Genomic DNA, 16,530 nt, shown 5'->3' with positions numbered 1-16,530 from the left:
ATAATCAGTTGCTTTTTCTTGTCACTTCCATCCTCTTTGGCTGTCACTACTTATGACTTGTCTCTGAGGCTGAGTCCCTTCAGGGTTCTGAGGGTGTTATAGTCACCTCCCTAATCACCAGCTCCTAATGCAGGGCTTGGCACAGAAGAGATGCCCGGTGAGGCAGGGCTGTGGGGTAAGGGAGTGCTCAGGAGAAGGGAGCACAGGGGGCATCTATGGTGGGGGGATTGTTACAGGGGGTCAGTGAGGCAACATGGAGGGTATTAGGGCCCCTCTGAGGGTAGAACTGCTGCCAGCAAGTCTGAACTCCTGGTCTTGGGGCTGCGGAGAGGGAGAGGAGCCTCGAGGATGCCCCTCACTGGCCTGACTGCTACCTATCTTCCCTGCCAGCGCCAGGCCTGAATCTGTCCTGCACCGAAGGCAGATGTGGTACACATAGTCCAGGCTGGGGAGGCAGAGTCCAGGCCTGGAGGCTGCTGAGTACAGACATGATATAAGGGGCCCCACGGACTTTCTCTAGGACATATGCAGGGGACCATGTGGTGAGGAGCCCTGTGCAGAATAAGACCGTGGTTTTTAACATAGCAAGTGACTTGTAAACTCTTGTGGTATGATGTGCAGCTTTTAAGTGTAATTTGTATGGCTCCACATTTACTCCATAGGCCACTTGCCAATCATTCACATGTAGTTTTCCCGTTTGTATAATAACCTCTGTTTCCACTCCCAATGCCCCCAACTGGCCCCCAGGTCCCCAAGGCTGTTCATCAGTTTCCCTTCAACCTCATTGTCCTCAGAGCAGGGTAGACAATCCTGATTCCTGTAGCCTGGGAACAGTTTATTGGGAATAGACAAGCCCAGAGGCTCATGGCAGAAACGTGGATCCCTGGGTGGGCAGGAGGCAGCACTATTAGGAAGGGGTGTGCTCTGGGGAGGTGAGGTCAGTTCAGTACCTTCTCCTCCCTCACAGCCCCTGAGGCAGAGCCTCCAAGTCTGCTGATGCAGCCCCTTATCACTGTAGCCAGGAAAACATGTTCACATCAGACCCAAAGCAAGAGGAACTCAAGGGAGAGGGAGCTGGCAGGGGGTGGCTATGTACAAAAGGTGTGGGCACGACTGATTCCATTAAACGAATAATGTCAGCTCTTGATTGTCCCTTTGTTTTAGGCATTTCTTTGCCGTCAGCTGCCAATATCAGCTCAGGAAAGAGATGTATTTTTATAATGCCAGTTCAACACAGCTGAGCAGGTAAATCTATTGCCCAAAGACCACCTCTTGATTCTGTGTGCTGAGAGCAGCATCAACAGATTTCGAGTGATCCTGAAATCCTGGCATTTGGCTTGGGAATTCGGGATGGGATTTTGGGGTGTCTCCTTTTGATATTTGCAATAGCGCGTGTATTAGGTGGGTGCTAGAAGGAGTTCGCTTTTCTCAGGTTCATGAGAGTCCAAAGTAAGAGAGGAGGAGAACGTCTGGGGGTGAGGGGAGGCAGAATTTGTGCGGCTATTTCCATGGGATGATCCACAAAGCAGAACTGTGATGTGCCCCTTTGACATCCTGGGGAAGAGAAGTGTTAGGGGGCTATTGCCATTTTCTTGGCCACACTAGAGCCTGACTGTCAGCAGTCAAGGGAGATGGGAGATGTGTTTTCTTCCTTTGTACGCTACCCTCACCCGAGGGCCTCGCTCAGGATCTGCACACAGCTAAGTGAAAAGAGACTCTCAAAGATACCTGAGGGGCAGCTCCCAGTGAAAACTCAAGGGGAATCTTCGATCAGTAGAGAAAGGTGGGAACTTGGAACAGCCTTGTCTTGAACCCTGGTTGTGGGGGACAACATCCCAGCCTGGAGCTTGTGCCCTGTCCCCTGGGCTACTGGCCTCTGGGGACTGTACTAACACTTGTGGCAGGAGGAGCTGCCCCCAGCCCCTAGCTTCACACTGGAGCTCCGCCTGCTCCCACAGACGAGGAGCCCCTGGGGCTCACAGGGGATGTAGATTTCACTAGGGCCCACGACGCCGCAGCCCCCACTGCTCTTGAGGACACTGGTGCTCCCTGGACAGTACACAGGTGTGCTGACCACACATGGCTCGTAGAGGACGGCACCTTTGGAGCTGCTCACGGCTGTGGGAACAGGAAGGGATGTTCAGGGCCCTGCCAGGCCAAGCCCCACACTCCTCCCCACACCTGCTGTCATCATGTCTAAGGACACCCCCATCTCAGTTACCAACTTCCAAGTCTCCCATTGTTGTTTGGTTGCTCAGTCGTGTCCAACTCTTCTGTGAGCCCATGGCTATAGCCTGCTAGGCTCCTCTGTCCATGGGATTTTCCAGGCAAGAGTACTGGAGTGGGTTGCCATTTCCTTCTCCAGGGAATCTTCCTGACCCAGTGATCAAACCTTGTGTGAGGAGTCACTTGTGTCTCCTGCATTGGCAAGCAGATACTTTACCACTGAGCCACCAGGGAAGCCCAAGTCTCCCATTCCAGTCACATAAAATGCTTAGCAGTTCCCCACATGTCCTTCCTATTACCCCAGAGCTCTGTCTTCTGCTTTACCCTCTCTTTTTATTTGTCTGCATGTGTGTGTGCATGCTAAGTTGCTTCAGTCGTGTCTGACTCTTTGTGACCCTGTGGACTGTAGCCCACCAGGCTCCTCTGTCTGTGGAATTCTCCAGTCAAGAATACTGGAGTAGGTTGCCATGTCCTCCCCCAGGGGATCTTCCTGACCCAGGGATCGAAACTTTGTCTCAGGTGTCTCTTGCCCTGGCAGGTGGGCTCTTTACCCCTATCACCACCTGGGAAGCTCCCTATTTGCCTGCTTCAAGTCTTGTTTCTCCAGGAAAACATCCTCTTGTCTATATGGTGCCTGGCAGACAACGCTGGGTGTCTGCCCCTGATTCTGACTCCCATAGACCTGGGCAGCCCTGAGGGAGAGCCTCTCCATCCACCAGGAGCTCTTTCCTTTAGGGTGAGGGAGGCAGGCTGAGGTTTGGGCAGGGGCAGTGTGGTTTATGTTTGGGTGGATCAGTTCCCAAGATCCCAGAGCCCCTGCAGAGTGCTCAGTACTCACAGATATTCACGGGTCCAACACCTTCACACAGCCTGGAGGTGAGAGGGAAAGGAGATACAAGAGAACTGCATCAGAGAATGAGAAAAACACAGCAGCCCCTCCTCCTGCGCACGCCATGGACCCTGTCAATGAGGAGGGACTGCAGATGCATGCTGTCTCAGATTTTCCATGGATGGGCTGAGGGGTGGGCAATGGCTGCAGCAGCAATCGGAGGGCAGGAGGACAGACATCCCTGACCCACCTTTGCTCCTCTCCTTCCAGCAGGCGCCTGTAGGTGGCGATCTCGATGTCCAGGCCCAGCTTGGAGTTCATCACCTCCTGGTATTCCTTGAGCAGGCAGGCCATGTCCTGCTTGGCCTTCTGCAGGGCCTCCTCCAGCCCGGCCAGCTTGCACTTGGCATCATTGAGGGCTGCCTCGCCCTGCTGCTCCGCCTGGGTCACTGCGGCCTCCAGCTTGCAGCGCTGGGGGAGAGGACACAGAAAAGTATTACAGGGGCCCTGGGACCCTGGGCTGACTCTCAGAAGAACAGAGAACATGGTCATTGTGAGATAATTGAAAATAACATATATTGGTCTCTTCCCCCAGTTCCTGGCACAGAACTCCTCCAAACCTTGTAGTTTCTTAAGTGGCGAGCACACCAGGATCATCCTTTGTCCTAACCTTTGGTCTCTGACCCTCTGTCTGACACAGAGTCCCTAAACCCCTTAGAATTTCCTGAGTATTGACAATGTCTTTTGTTTAAGTAAGGTGACTCTAGGTGGGCTCCTGGGTGGGGGCTGGTCACCAGAAAAACCAAGCCTTGATTGGAAGCTGGGAATTTTCAGCCCATTCCACCATTCTCCCAAGAGGGGAGAGCAGCTGGGAATGGAGGTGATAAATGATGATGCTGATGTGAGGAAGCCTCCATAAAATCTCAATAGTAGAGGATTCAGAGAGCCTCCAGGTTGTTGAACAGGTGGAGGTATGGGGAGAATAGCATGCCTCGAGTGGGCATGGGAGCTTCGTGCCCCTCCCACACACTTTACTTTATTCATCCCTTCCACCTGGGTATTCATTTGTATTCCTTATCATATCCTTTTATAATAAACCAGGGCGTGCATGGGTGCTCAGCTGTATCTGACTCTTTGTGACCCCATGGACTGTATCCTGCCAGGCTCCTCTATCCATGGGGATTTTCTAGGCAAGAATACTGGAGTGGGCTGCCATTTCCTCCTCCAAGGTATCTTCAAGACTCAGGGATTGAACCCACATCTCCTGCATCTCCTGCTTGGCAGATGGATTCTTTGCCACTGTGCCAGCTGGGAAGCCCATAATAAACCAAAAAAGTAAACTATTTTCCTGAGTTTAGTGAGAGACTCCAGCAAATTAATTGAATCCAAGGAGGATGGTCATGGAGACCTCCAATGTACAGCCAACTGGTCAGGAGCACAACCTGGACGTGTGATTGGCATCTGAGCTGGGGGCAGTCTTGTGGGACTCGGGGGGCAGCCCTTAACCTATGGGATCTGAAGCTATCGCCAGGTAGGTAGTGTCAGAAGTGAATTCAATTGTGGAACACCCAACTGGTGTTGCAGAGCTGATTGGTGTGGAAACACTCTTCCCCGACATCTGGTGTCAGAAGTGTTGTGAGTGTGACTTGTGTGAGAGTGAAGGAGGGACACAGAAGGAAGAGTGAGTTCTTCCTACAGTCATGGTTATGTGCCAGGTTCATATCTGCTGTGAGTATCAGCCTAGAATTGTGATGTCTGGTTCCCCCAGGGGATGGAGGCCAGTTCTCCTGTCTATGACACCTCAAAGAGATCTGAGAGTTTCCTCTTAGTTATGCCAAGCAATTACTTCATGGCTAATAGACTTTCAGCATCTGCCTGGTCTTCACTAGCCTGGGAGGAAAGGGTGGGTCTGATTTTGTGGACTCTGCAGTGTCACCTTGAATTTCAGGATCATAGAATTAGAGTCTTTGGTTGGAAGGGGGCATGGAGGACACCTTTTCTACACTCCCACCCCGTGAAGCATTCTTGCTATTTCATCTTGATGAATATAGGCTGCCTGGTCTCTGTTGGGGGCCTCACTGTTTCCTGACCCTGCTTATCCTGCTGTGGATCAGCTCTTCTGAAGAAAGGGCTCGCTCCCTCTCGTGGGAAACAGTGCAAATTTATTCCCTCCTCCTCAGGTCCCCCAGGGAGGATGAACCTGCCCTGCACAGCCAGGACCAGATGGCAGGTCAGCCTGTGATGGCCTCACCTGGGCTTTGACATTCTCAATGTCTTGCTGCAGCCGCTGGATCAACTTGTTTATTTCCAGGATCTCGTTCTTGCGGTTGCGGAGGTTGTCACAGTGATTCCCGGCCGTCAGCTGAAGCTCCTCATACTGCCGGACAGGGAGGTCAGAACCTGGGCACCCACGCTGTGGTCCTTCTCCGCCCTCATTCCCACTGTCCCCAGGCTCTTCTTTCCTGACTTCCTGCGTTGGGTGCTCTGGATTCTTATACTTGTTATGTTTCCCCAGCCCCTTTCCAATTCTGGTCCTTTTCTGGGCTGCTTCTTATTCCCTTCTCACCTCCCAGCCCTGAACCTTCAAGCTTATTAAATTCTCCCCTAAGCTCCAAGCACCATTCCTCTCTGTCTTGTGATTCTGTGTCTCATCCTTTTCTCTCTGCCCTGGAATTTCCCTCCCTTTTGCTCCATCTGTGCTCTGGACCTTGGAAGGGGTTTCTGCCCTCACCTTGGGGCACCTAACAGGCCAAGGACTGGGAACACAGAACATCTGCCCCCTCAGGGTAGACATATTTATATGTTCTCCCTCAAAACAATTGAAAACAAAATTCAACGTTACTTCCTATTTTGGCTTAACACTTTTTTTTTTAACCACTGCACATAAAATCTAATTTCTTACTAGTGTATTATAGATTACATCAATAGATTTTAAAAAATTAGCCAATTGTATGTTTTCTGCATATAATGGATAGGAGTGTTTTGCAGAGAAAATGCAAAACTAGACCAACATAAGTCACTCTCCTTGGTTTTTGTGAAAAAAACGGTAGTTGCCTAATCACTATCCATACTTCTTTTCCTCAGACAGAAGCCCAGATAAAAGAATATTTCTCAGCTTTCTCTTCAATGAGGTGTAGACTGTTGCAGGGTAGGGCTTCTAGGAAAGCTGTTTAAAGTCAGGGATGATTCAGCCGGCGTGTTCCTTTTGCCCTCTCTTCTTCCTTCTGCTTGGAATGGACATGTGAGATTGGTGTATTGCAGCCATCTTAGGGCATGAGGATACCATGAGGATTAAAGCAATGTGTTAAGAATGGCAGAATAGCAAGCTCGAAGGAGCCTGTGTTTCTGATGGTAACTTGGGGTCATCTGTGGCAGTCTATTTCTGTACTTCAAGTTATTTGAGAAAAAAATAAAAAATCAAATTTGTTTTAACTATTATTATTTAAAATTTCTGATCTTCACAGCTAAGTACAGTTGATGAATAATAGAGTTACCATTCTGGTTCTAACTTAGAAGGATGGGTAATTAAGATTGTTTTCCTTAAGGCCTGATGGGTGGCCCAGGAAGCAATCAGAGGAGGAGCCCGCCAGAACAAGACCTGGCCATGGATGGGCCACAGACTGACTTACAGGGAGCTGACCCCAAGGTGGGGTTTGATACTTTGATCACCATGGATTTGCAGGAAAAGGACAGAATATTTCTTGGGACATTTCCTGAAAATTGGTATCCACGGCCTTCAGAAAAATGTCTAAAGCATTCAGGGCAGCTCTGCAGATTGCTGTGATCTAGCTGTGTTTCCAGCCCCATATCCTTCATGGTGCTTCACACTGGGGACACCTCCCTTTCATGCTTCTTTGGCCTGCTCCTGCTGGCTCTCAGCCAGACACCCTTCCCCCATGCTCTGATTATGGAAATCATACTTGGCTTCCAAGATCCAGATCAAATGCCAGTGCTCCTGAGTTTCCATACACAATTTGTTACTTCCAGCATCATCATACTATACCCTTAGCCTATGGCTCGACCTTTGTGGTCACTTCATGCTACCTCGTATATCCTTCTGGCTGTTTACATCTCTCTCTCCCATGGACTGTAACTTCCTCGAGGATGGGGATGGTCTGACTCTTTGTATACTCATGGTTCCACACACCCCAGTAAGGCCCTCCTTCCCTGGCCACCCTGTTAACCGAATTCCTGCCACATACCCTATGCTTCACCCTGATTTATTTTTTTCCATAGCACATGTCCATCTAATATACATCCGCTGTACTTATATGTCCTGTTTGCCTGTCCTGCCCTGCCTCTGGAAAATGAAAGTGACATAGAGGCAGGGATTATTGTTTGTTCTGTTTCCTGTTGGATCTCCAGCATCTAGAATGCTGCTTGGCACATGATGAATGTGCAATAAATGAATGAATAAATGAGTGAGTGAATGAATGAATGAATGGTACCTTTCATAGATGGTGTAGATGAGACTGAGATGATAGTATCTGTTAAGTCAGATTGCCCTTGGGGGCACAACTGCCCTCCCAGCAAGCGCCTAATTACCTAAGTCTGGGGCCACCTTAATTCCAGTTTCTGTTCCACCATTAGTAACCATTCCATGCCATTAGCCTCCTCCCACACCCGGAAACTCTGAGCCCTCTTTGCCATCACCTCCAATTAGTATTCCTTGAATGCTACTTAGGGAAGCACTTCCTATGAGTCTATGAGTGTATAAAGCTGGGGACCTCTGATGAACAGGTCTGGGCTGTCTGTGGGGTCTCTCCCACACTCATGGGGACCTGGCCTGAGGCTTGGTCGAAACAACAGAGGCTGGCGTGGCATGGCTCACATTTTCTCTCCTGATTCCTGGAAGAGAGTGGTTCTGGGGTCTCCGAGGCCCTGCCCAAGACTCACCCGGCTCTGGTACCAGGCCTCTGCTTCGGCTTTGCTGCGGTTGGCAATTTCGTCATACTGGGCCTTGATCTGGGCAATGATGCCATCTGTGTCCAGCTCCCGACTATTGTCCATCTTCACAGTGACTGAGGTCTCTGAGATCTGAGACTGGAGCAGGTTCGTCTCCTGGGGTGGGGGCCCCAGGTGAGAATGGGTGAGCTCTTTGAGGATCAAGTTGGTGAGGGAGAGGGGAAGAAATGAGGAGACCCAGCTCTGACATTCCCATGGCAGATTTGCCTAGCTGTCCCGGCCCTCAATCACCAACCTGCTCCAGTCCCCACCCTTCAGTTGCACCAAGATCTAAGAGCCAAGGCGTGGGCCCTCTGACTTCTGGGAGTCTCTCTGCCTGAGAACCAGCTGTTCCACATTGACTTCTTCACTTGCCCACTTTTAAGCCACAAATGTACCCACAGGGCAGGAGCTTTCCCCGCCCATCATCCCTCCAGAACTGGCCCCTGGCCGACCACCTGTGGGCAGCATGGCTGCAGGTACCTCGGTATACAGGGTTTTCAGGAAGTCGATCTCGTGGATCAGAACTTCCACATTGATCTCCAAGTCAGAATTTATCAGGAAGGCAGTGTCCACATCCTGCAGCCAGGAAAGTGACAGTCATAACCTGAGGCCACCCCTCTGCCAGCTGGGCCACCTCCCAGGCAAGCTGGTGGCAGGTGACAGGTGTGGGACCCACTTTCCTTACTTAAGCCCACGTGGAAGTGAAGGGGGTGACAAAGACAAGGACTTCATGCCTGGGCCTGGCATCCCAACGGGGAAGGATCTGAAGGGAATGGGATTAAAGGAGATGGGAGTCCATTCCTCAGAGCTCATGGACCCTGGGCAACAAACACGTAGCTGTGTATGTGAGGGACCGTCAGGATGGTTTTCATCTCTGGGGATTTGAGTCAGAGCTTTTGTCTTTTGATTTGGCATTGCCACATCTCCAGCTTCTTGGACAGATGTAAATACAACACTTAACACGAGTTGGGTGGTAGAGGCATCAGTCACTGCCCTCCTGGGGCAGGAGGCTGGCCTTCCTCTCCCTTGAGGTCAGTGGGGCTGGCACCCGGGTCAGCAAGGTGGGCTGGCTGCAGGCCCGGTCCAGGGGTTGAGTGTCTCCAGGCCCACTAGGCCCGCTCAGAGTGCCTTCTCCCTTCATGGGCTACCCTCCCTCACCTTCTTCAAGGCAACAAACTCATTCTCAGCACTGGGCCGCAGGGAGAGCTCCTCTTCATATCTGGTGGAAGGGGCAGAGGGAAAATGTTTTAGTCACGGTGGTGGGATTTGGAAGGATGTGGGCATGGGGTCTGAGAGTAGGAGCTTCTGGGAACAAGTCTGTCTCTCACAGACTGAATGCCCTAGGGAGGCACCAGGTCTGGCCCTGTCTCTAGTCACCTCCGGCCCCTTCAGCCACTCAACACAGATGATTTTTTATTATAGCCTCTTATGAGCCACTTTGTAAGTTTATGTTCCACCTCAATGCCTGGTAGCCTTTTCCTATAATGAATCATTCTCTAGAAAGTCCTTTTTTTTTTTTTTAATTAAAAAAAATTATTTACTGGCTGTGCTGGGTCTTAATTGCGGTATGTGGGTCCTTAGTTACATCATATGGGGATTTAGTTCCCCGACCAGAGATCAAACCCAAGCCCCCTGCATTGGGGCATGGAGTCTTAGCCACTAGATCACCAGGGAAATCCCTGGGAAGTTCTTCTTAAAGCTACCTTTATTCTATCTTGCTGCTGAGGAAGCTTACTTCATCCAGTCATTTCCTCTGGGAAAATGGTGAAGAGTTGGCTGGCTGTTGCTGGCACACCTGTCTTTTCTTTTTGAAAAAATATTTATTTATTTATTTGGCTGTGCCAGGTTTTAGTGGCAGCATGTGGTGGTATCTTTTAGTTGCAGCATGTGGAATCTAGTTTCCCAACCAGGGATTGAATCTAGGCCCCCTGCTCTGGGAGAATGGAGTCCTAGGCACTGGGCCACCAGGGAAGTCCCACAACTGTCTTTTCTGAGTTGTTCTGAGAGTTGGCTGCAGTCACTGCAAGCCCAGCTGACCCCGTGCCCCTCCTTGCCAGGAGAGCGCTAAGCCTGGCCTCTACCTGCAGCTCACTTGCAGAGGTAGCAATTACCCACTTTACCAGATCCTCAGAGAGAGCCGGCCTATTTCCTCTAGGCCCCAGGGAGCCCTTCGCCCACTCACTGCACCCCAAGGCAACGGAATCAGGGTCACGGGTTTAGTCTGGCCAGAATGACTCAGTTTGATGAGCGACATCAATCCATTAAAAGCTTCTCTGTGCTTCCTGACGCCTGAGCTTCCGTTTTCCTGCAGAACTCAGCTGCTGCACAGGCACTGGATGCTGAGCCTGCCGCCTGGGTTTCAATCCCACTCTGTCCTGCACTTGTCATATGACTTTGGGTAAGTGGCTTGGCCTTTCTTGGCCTCAGTTTCATCATCTGTAGAATGACAATATCACTGGTCCTGTCTCATAATTACAAACATCACACAAGTTCATGTCTGCAGAACACCAGGTCAGTACCTGGAACAGGGTACTGTGTGTTTGCTATTGGTGTTAAAATACCATTTGGCCTCATCCTTCTCCAACAGCCCCACTTTTAAAATTCAAAGTCCTAATCTTGAGCTGCGAAATATGTCTCCTGACCACCTTGTATCCGTGAAGAAAGGCATCACTCCTGCTGAGAGGGCTGCTCTCGCCGCACCCACAACCTTGCCACATGTCGCCTACCAGTCTGCTTGAGTCGTCCTCTCTCACTTGCACACTCTGGTCCTTCCTTGTCACCTGCTTCTGCCTCACCTCCTTTTCTGTGGTCTATTCTGAACTCCTCTTTTAGAAGAAGCAACTGGAATGAAACATATCCTTCAAGGCCTTGAGCAAACTGACACCTCCCCTGGGAAGCCTTCCTGGGCTGCTTCTGCCCTCTCACTCTCTTGGGCTTCCTCTTCCGTTCTGCCTTGTACCATGCTGTAGCCGTTGGTGTGCAGACCGGCGCATCTTGCTGACGCTACCAGGACATCTTTCGGGAAAGAGCCAGACTTCCCCAACTTTATCAAACCCAAACTGCCCAGCACAGCATCTGGCTTGGACTAGACACGTGGGTGACACCTGCAGCGTGTGTGTCCCCAACATGGCTCCACTCCACTGAACCCTCTTTCTTAGCATATTCACACTGCCTTTGGAGACGTGTCTCTCTCAGCCCTCTCCCACCAACATGAGAGGCTCACCCAGGACCACGAGGCAATTTATCTGGGCCTCAGCTTCTTGAAAGAAGCACTGGATCTGTGAGTTCTTGCAGATGATGATTTAGAGTTGGACCAGGAAGATGTGGAGTAGAATATATTAGCCCGGATGTTACAAAGAAATGCCAAGGTAGGACTTATCAGGAAGAAGGAACAGCAGGAGTCCAAGCTGGGAGGAAGGAGGGCTTGGGAATCTGTTTGGAGGCTAAGAAGTGTTCAAGATCTGTCAAGGGACTGATGGAAGATGAGGCACAACAAGTATGAGGGCAGAGCCTTGGAGCACTGGGAACAGCAGGAGAAAACTTGTTTTACATGAAGAGAGGTAGAGTGTGGTGGGAAGGGGGATGCATACACATCTAAAATCTCAGAGCTTGTACGATGTGCCTAATGGGTAGTAAGGATGCTCTGCCTACATTATCCCACCTGGCTGTGTAACCACCTAAAGGTCTACGTTTTCAACTTCCCACTTTATAGATGGGGAAACCCAATGCCAGGATTGTTTATGTCACTTGCCCTAGGTGCCTGGCTGGGTAGCAGTGGGGCAGACTCACTTTTTCTTGTAGCCCTCCAGCGTGTCTTGGAGGCAGTGGAACTCTGACTCCAGCCGGTCTCGGTCCCCGGTCAAGAAGTCCAGCTGCCTCCGAAGGGTGGAGATGTAGCCCTCGAAAAGGGGCTCGATGTTGCTCGAGCAGCACCTCTGCTGCTGCATGAAGTTCCACTTGGTCTCCAGCAGCTTGTTTTTCTGTTCCAGGAACCGGACCTGCAGCCAAGAATAGGATGTCACGGGGTGGCGAGGACCCTGGGGACCACAGCTGGCGAGATTAAGTGCTGGTGCAGGCAGTGGAATCCGTCTGTGCTTCAACTGCATCACATTGCTGCTGTGTCTCTGTCTCTCCTGCCTGGGGCAGCTTAGGGGACCCCCAGCTTCCACCAGGGGTTGTTGTAGTGGAAACAGGGCTGCCCCAAGAGGCCTGGGGTGGTTCCTCCTTCCAGCCCTGCCTGCCTGCCACCAGCCTTGTAACCTGGGCTGAGCCACCCAGCCCCTCAAGCTTGTTTTGCTGCCTTCAAATCCTACTTAGGATTGCATAGGGAGCACTTTGTACATCTTCATGCTAATGGAAGCTGGTGAGGATACTGGAAATTGGGGTTTCTTTAATTACAGCCCAGGGGTACTCAGGGAATAAAGCTCAAAGTTCGGTCTTAGCACTCATTGCTACTCTGCCTCATCCTCATCCTACATGGCCAAGTCCAAACCATGTCCCTGTCACAGTAATGTGGAGAGCTGCTGGCCTACCCTTCATTTCCATGGCTTGGAGATCGAGGTTAAGAGACACTGAGTGAGCTGGCCATGGTCACCCAGCTAAGCCAGTCACTGGCAGGGCACACACTGTCTCCAGTCCTCACCCTGGGATTTTGCACCTTGTGCACCATCTCTCAAGAAAATGATAGAGGAAGTCACGTCATCTTCCTTCTGGTCAAAGGCCTGGTCACCAGAAGGCCCCCAGCCTCACAGATGGAGATGGGATGCAGCTGACGATCGGGGCTCACAGTGTTGGAATGAGTTTACAAGCAGAACTTAATGAGCTTTCAAAATAAAACTGTAAGTTTTACATTTTCCATTTGCTAAAACAAGTTCCTTTGGGGAGCACTTTTGTGAGTATTTCCTCCTTTAATTCTCCCTCCATCTCTGCCCGCTTTCCTGGGGCTGGGAGTCAGGGTCCAGTTCTCCTGATTGCCAGCCCAGGACTCTGCCCTAAACTTGGGATCATCAGGAACACCAGCTTAGCCCTCGGTGTGTATCCTGATCCTAAGAGCTTCCCTGGGATACAGGGACAGGCCCAGAAGCAGCCGAGGTGACAGGTCAGTTCAGCGTCTTCCAAAGACAGCACATCACCCTTCTCTCAAGGCTTTCAGAGCCGTGACTTGCGGGTTGAAAGATGTGAGATTTGGTCATGGCCACTTTGTGTCCCTAGCTCTGACTGCTCCGCCTTCTCCTCATCACAGACCTAAGCTGATGGCAAATTCCAGGGTCACAGTGCCCCAGTTCATGGGTTCACTGGGTCTCGCCCCAGTTCTTGTCATCGGAAGGAAGGTCTTTCATTAAAGCCTCATGAAAGGGCAGGTCTCTGCCTCTGATTGTCCCGTTCAGTATCTATCATGGCTTTGGGAGTTCCTCATATAGTCTGACCTCAGGCCCTCTTAGTGAGTTTATCAGATGATACCCAGAAAGAAAGACAACATATTATAAAAAAGACAGACAAGCAGAAATGTCTACTGCTGAGCCTGATCTAACCAGCTTTCAGTGACTAGGGGTCATGGAGCAGCCACACCAGCAGCCCCAAGTTGTGGCTCCTGGGGCAGCCACAAGGTACTGTCTGTCTCCCATAGCCCTGGACCCCGGCACCCACCTCCTACCTTGTTGATGAAGGATGCAAAGCGGTTATTGAGGCACTTGATCTGCTCCTTCTCATCCCTCTTCACCCTCTGGACAGTTGGATCAACCTCCAGCTCGAGTGGGACCAGCAGGCTCTCATTGATGGTCACAGGGGCGATACAGGCAGAAGACCCGAAAGTGGCTCCTGCTCGGTACCCGAAGCCAGGCAGGCCACACCTGGAGGCGACCCGGGGCCGCCCGAAGCCCACGTTGCACAGGCTCCGGGAGCCGAGGCAGCCCAGGGCACGGAAGCTCCCACTGCCCCCAGTCCGGCATGGCGCCTGGCTCACTGCACAGTGGGTGACCACCCGGGGGAGGATGGCTGAGCAGGAGCTGAAGCTCCGGCTGCCACTTCTGAAGCCCTGCTGGAAGGAGCGGCACGACATGGTGGATGTGAGAGGCAGAGAGACGGCGCCCTGGAGGGAGGACAGAGACCAGAGTTATTGGGTGAGCTCAGCCTCCACCCTTTTATCTGGTCAAGGATGGAGGGCTGAGCTGGGCCGAACCCCAAATCACTGTGAAATCAGGTTTATGAGCTTGGCGTATTGGCAGCTGCTAAGTACCGAGGTGGATAATTAGGGTAGCAGAGAGCAAAGAGTAGGAGCCAATTGTCCATGGGGGTCGGACCCATAAAAATCCTATTTGTCCTCTTCCTTGCTTACAGGGGTGATGAAAGGGGCCAACCAGACAGATACGGGGTTGGCCAAAAAGTTTGCTTGGTTTTTTTCTGTAAGATGGCTCTGGTAGCGCTTAGTTGTCTTTAACTTCATTTGAAACAATCTTGTTTGATTGTATTGTGACAGCTGTCATATCAGCCTGCATTAAAAAAACTTACCAAAACTAGTGAATTTTTGTGTAGCCATTTTAATATTGAAGATGGAAGGAAAAAGCAGCATTTTCTGCAAATTACTCTTTATTATTTCAAGAAAGGTAAATTAACAACTGAAATGCATGAAAAGACTTGTGTAGTGTACGGAGAAGGCAATGGCACCCCACTCCAGTACTCTTGCCTGGAAAATCCCATGGACAGAGGAGCCTGGTGGGCTACAGTCCATGGGGTCGCTAAGAGTCGGACGACACGTCTGAGCGACTTCACTTTCACTTTTCCCTTTCATGCACTGGAGAAGGAAATGGCAACCCACTCCAGTATTCTTGCCTGGAGAATCCCAGGGATGGCGGAGCCTGGTGGGCTACCGTCTATGGGGTTGCACAGAGTTGGACACGATTGAGGTGACTTAGCAGCAGCAGCAGTGTATAGAGAAGGTGCCGTGACTGACTGAACATGTCAAAAGTGGTTTGTGAAGTTTCGTTCTGGAGGCTTCTCACTGGATGGTGCTCCATGGCCAGGTAGACCAGTTGAAGTCGACAGTGATCAAATTGAGACATTAATTGAGAAAAATCAACGTTACATCATGTAGGAGATAGCTGACATACTCAAAATAACCAAATCAAGTGTTGAAAATCATTTGTACCTGCTTGGTTATGTTCGTTGCTTTGATGTTTGGATACCATGCAAGTTAAGTGAAAAAGCTTTTTGACCATATTTCTGCATATAATTCTCTACTGAAATGTAATAAAATTGTTCCTTTTTAAAACAAATTGTGATGGGTGATGAAAAGTGGACACTGCACAATAATGTGAAATGGAAGAGATTGTGGGCCAAGCAAAATGAACCACCACTAACCATCCCGAAGGCCAATTTCATCGAAGATAATGATGATGTATATATGGTGGGATTGGACAGGAATCCTCTGTTATGAGCTCCCTCTGGAAAACCAAATGATTAATTTCAACATGTACCGTTCCCAGTTAGACCAGCTGAAGCTAGCAATCAATGAGGAGCATCCAGAGTCAGTCCAGAGAGAACACAAAATCTTCCATCAGGATAGTGCAAGACTATGTTTCTTTAATGACCAGGCAAAGACTGTTACAGCTTGCACAGGAAGTTCTGATTCATCTGTTGTATTCACCAGCCATTACACCTTCAGATTTCCGTTTATGTCAATCTTTACAGACTTCTCTTAATGGAAAAAAATGTCAATTCCCTGGAAGAATGTAAAAGACATCTGGAACAGTTCTTTGCTTAAAAAGATAATAAGTTTTGGGAAGATGGAATTATGAAGTTGCCTGAAAAATTGCAGAAGGTAGTGGAACAAAATGGTGAATATATTGTTCAGTAAAGTTCTTGGTGAAAATGGAAAATGTGTCCTTTATTAATACTTTTACTTAAAAACCAAAGGAACTTTTTGGCCAGCCCTATATGTTGGTTTATTCAGTTGCTTGGCCTCAAGGAAAGTTAGAGTTGGGACTTTATGCCCTTTTGTGGGGTTGGGGCAGGGGGTGTGAATTATCTGCCTGGCTGCTCTGGGATGGATTTTCCTGGTGGCTCAGTTGGTAAAGAATCTGCCTGCAATGCAGGAGACTTCAGTTCAATTCCTGGGTCGGGAAGACCCCTTGGAGAAGGAAAAGGCTACCTACTTCAGTATTTTGGCCTGGAGAATTCCATGGACTGTAGAGTCCATGAGGTCACAAAGAGTTGGACATGACTGAGCCACTTTCACTTTCACTGCCCTGGGATTAGAGGCCAAATTAGATGTGCTTGAGGATTCTCATTCCTCTAGGTCTCCTGAGATAGAAGGCTCTAGACACAGACTCTTGTCTCCAGGGGCCTGATTAGTCCAAAGAAGGCTGCAGGGGACTCAAGAGAAGGTGCCTTATGCTTGAGGAGGGGAGAGGAATGGATGGTCTCCCTAAGACTCTTTGGGCCCCAGATGGCTGTTGGCATAACTGATGGCATCTTGATCCTTACAGTTCCTCCTGTCCTTTCCCTGACCTGACCTAGGACCGTACTGTGTG

General features: G+C 50.2%; 1 protein-coding gene across 1 annotated transcript; it reads right to left on the bottom strand.

The window, feature by feature from the left end:
• Positions 1-810: 810 nt before the first annotated feature.
• Positions 811-16,181, bottom strand: KRT82 (keratin 82). Its single transcript, XM_081483847.1, has 10 exons — positions 16,153-16,181; positions 13,656-14,090; positions 11,792-12,000; positions 9,161-9,221; positions 8,483-8,578; positions 7,952-8,116; positions 5,307-5,432; positions 3,306-3,526; positions 3,065-3,096; positions 811-2,118 (listed from the first exon to the last, which is right to left on the bottom strand). The coding sequence occupies exons 2-10, from the start codon at positions 14,058-14,060 to the stop codon at positions 1,889-1,891; spliced, it is 1,545 nt and encodes a 514-aa protein (XP_081339973.1). The 5' UTR covers positions 14,061-14,090; positions 16,153-16,181; the 3' UTR covers positions 811-1,888.
• Between the last annotated feature and the right edge of the window lie 349 nt (positions 16,182-16,530).

This window comes from Giraffa tippelskirchi, chromosome 4 (genome assembly GCF_054371585.1).
Source record: "Giraffa tippelskirchi isolate mGirTip1 chromosome 4, T2T-mGirTip1v1.2.pri, whole genome shotgun sequence".
Lineage (NCBI taxonomy): Eukaryota > Metazoa > Chordata > Mammalia > Artiodactyla > Giraffidae > Giraffa > Giraffa tippelskirchi.
Note: the sequence above shows the minus strand (reverse complement) of the source record. Positions and strands in the feature narration are given on the sequence as shown.

Bases quoted from the DNA above. Each gene is read 5' to 3' on its own strand.
- KRT82 (XM_081483847.1), bottom strand. From the start codon at position 14,060: ATGTCGTGCCGCTCCTTCCAGCAGGGCTTCAGAAGTGGCAGCCGGAGC. The intron at 8,579-9,160 runs GTGAGGGAGGGT...TCCTGGCTGCAG, and splicing joins AGTTTGTTGCCTTGAAGAAG to GATGTGGACACTGCCTTCCT. The intron at 3,097-3,305 runs GTGGGTCAGGGA...TCTCACCTCCAG, and splicing joins CTGGAAGGAGAGGAGCAAAG to GCTGTGTGAAGGTGTTGGAC.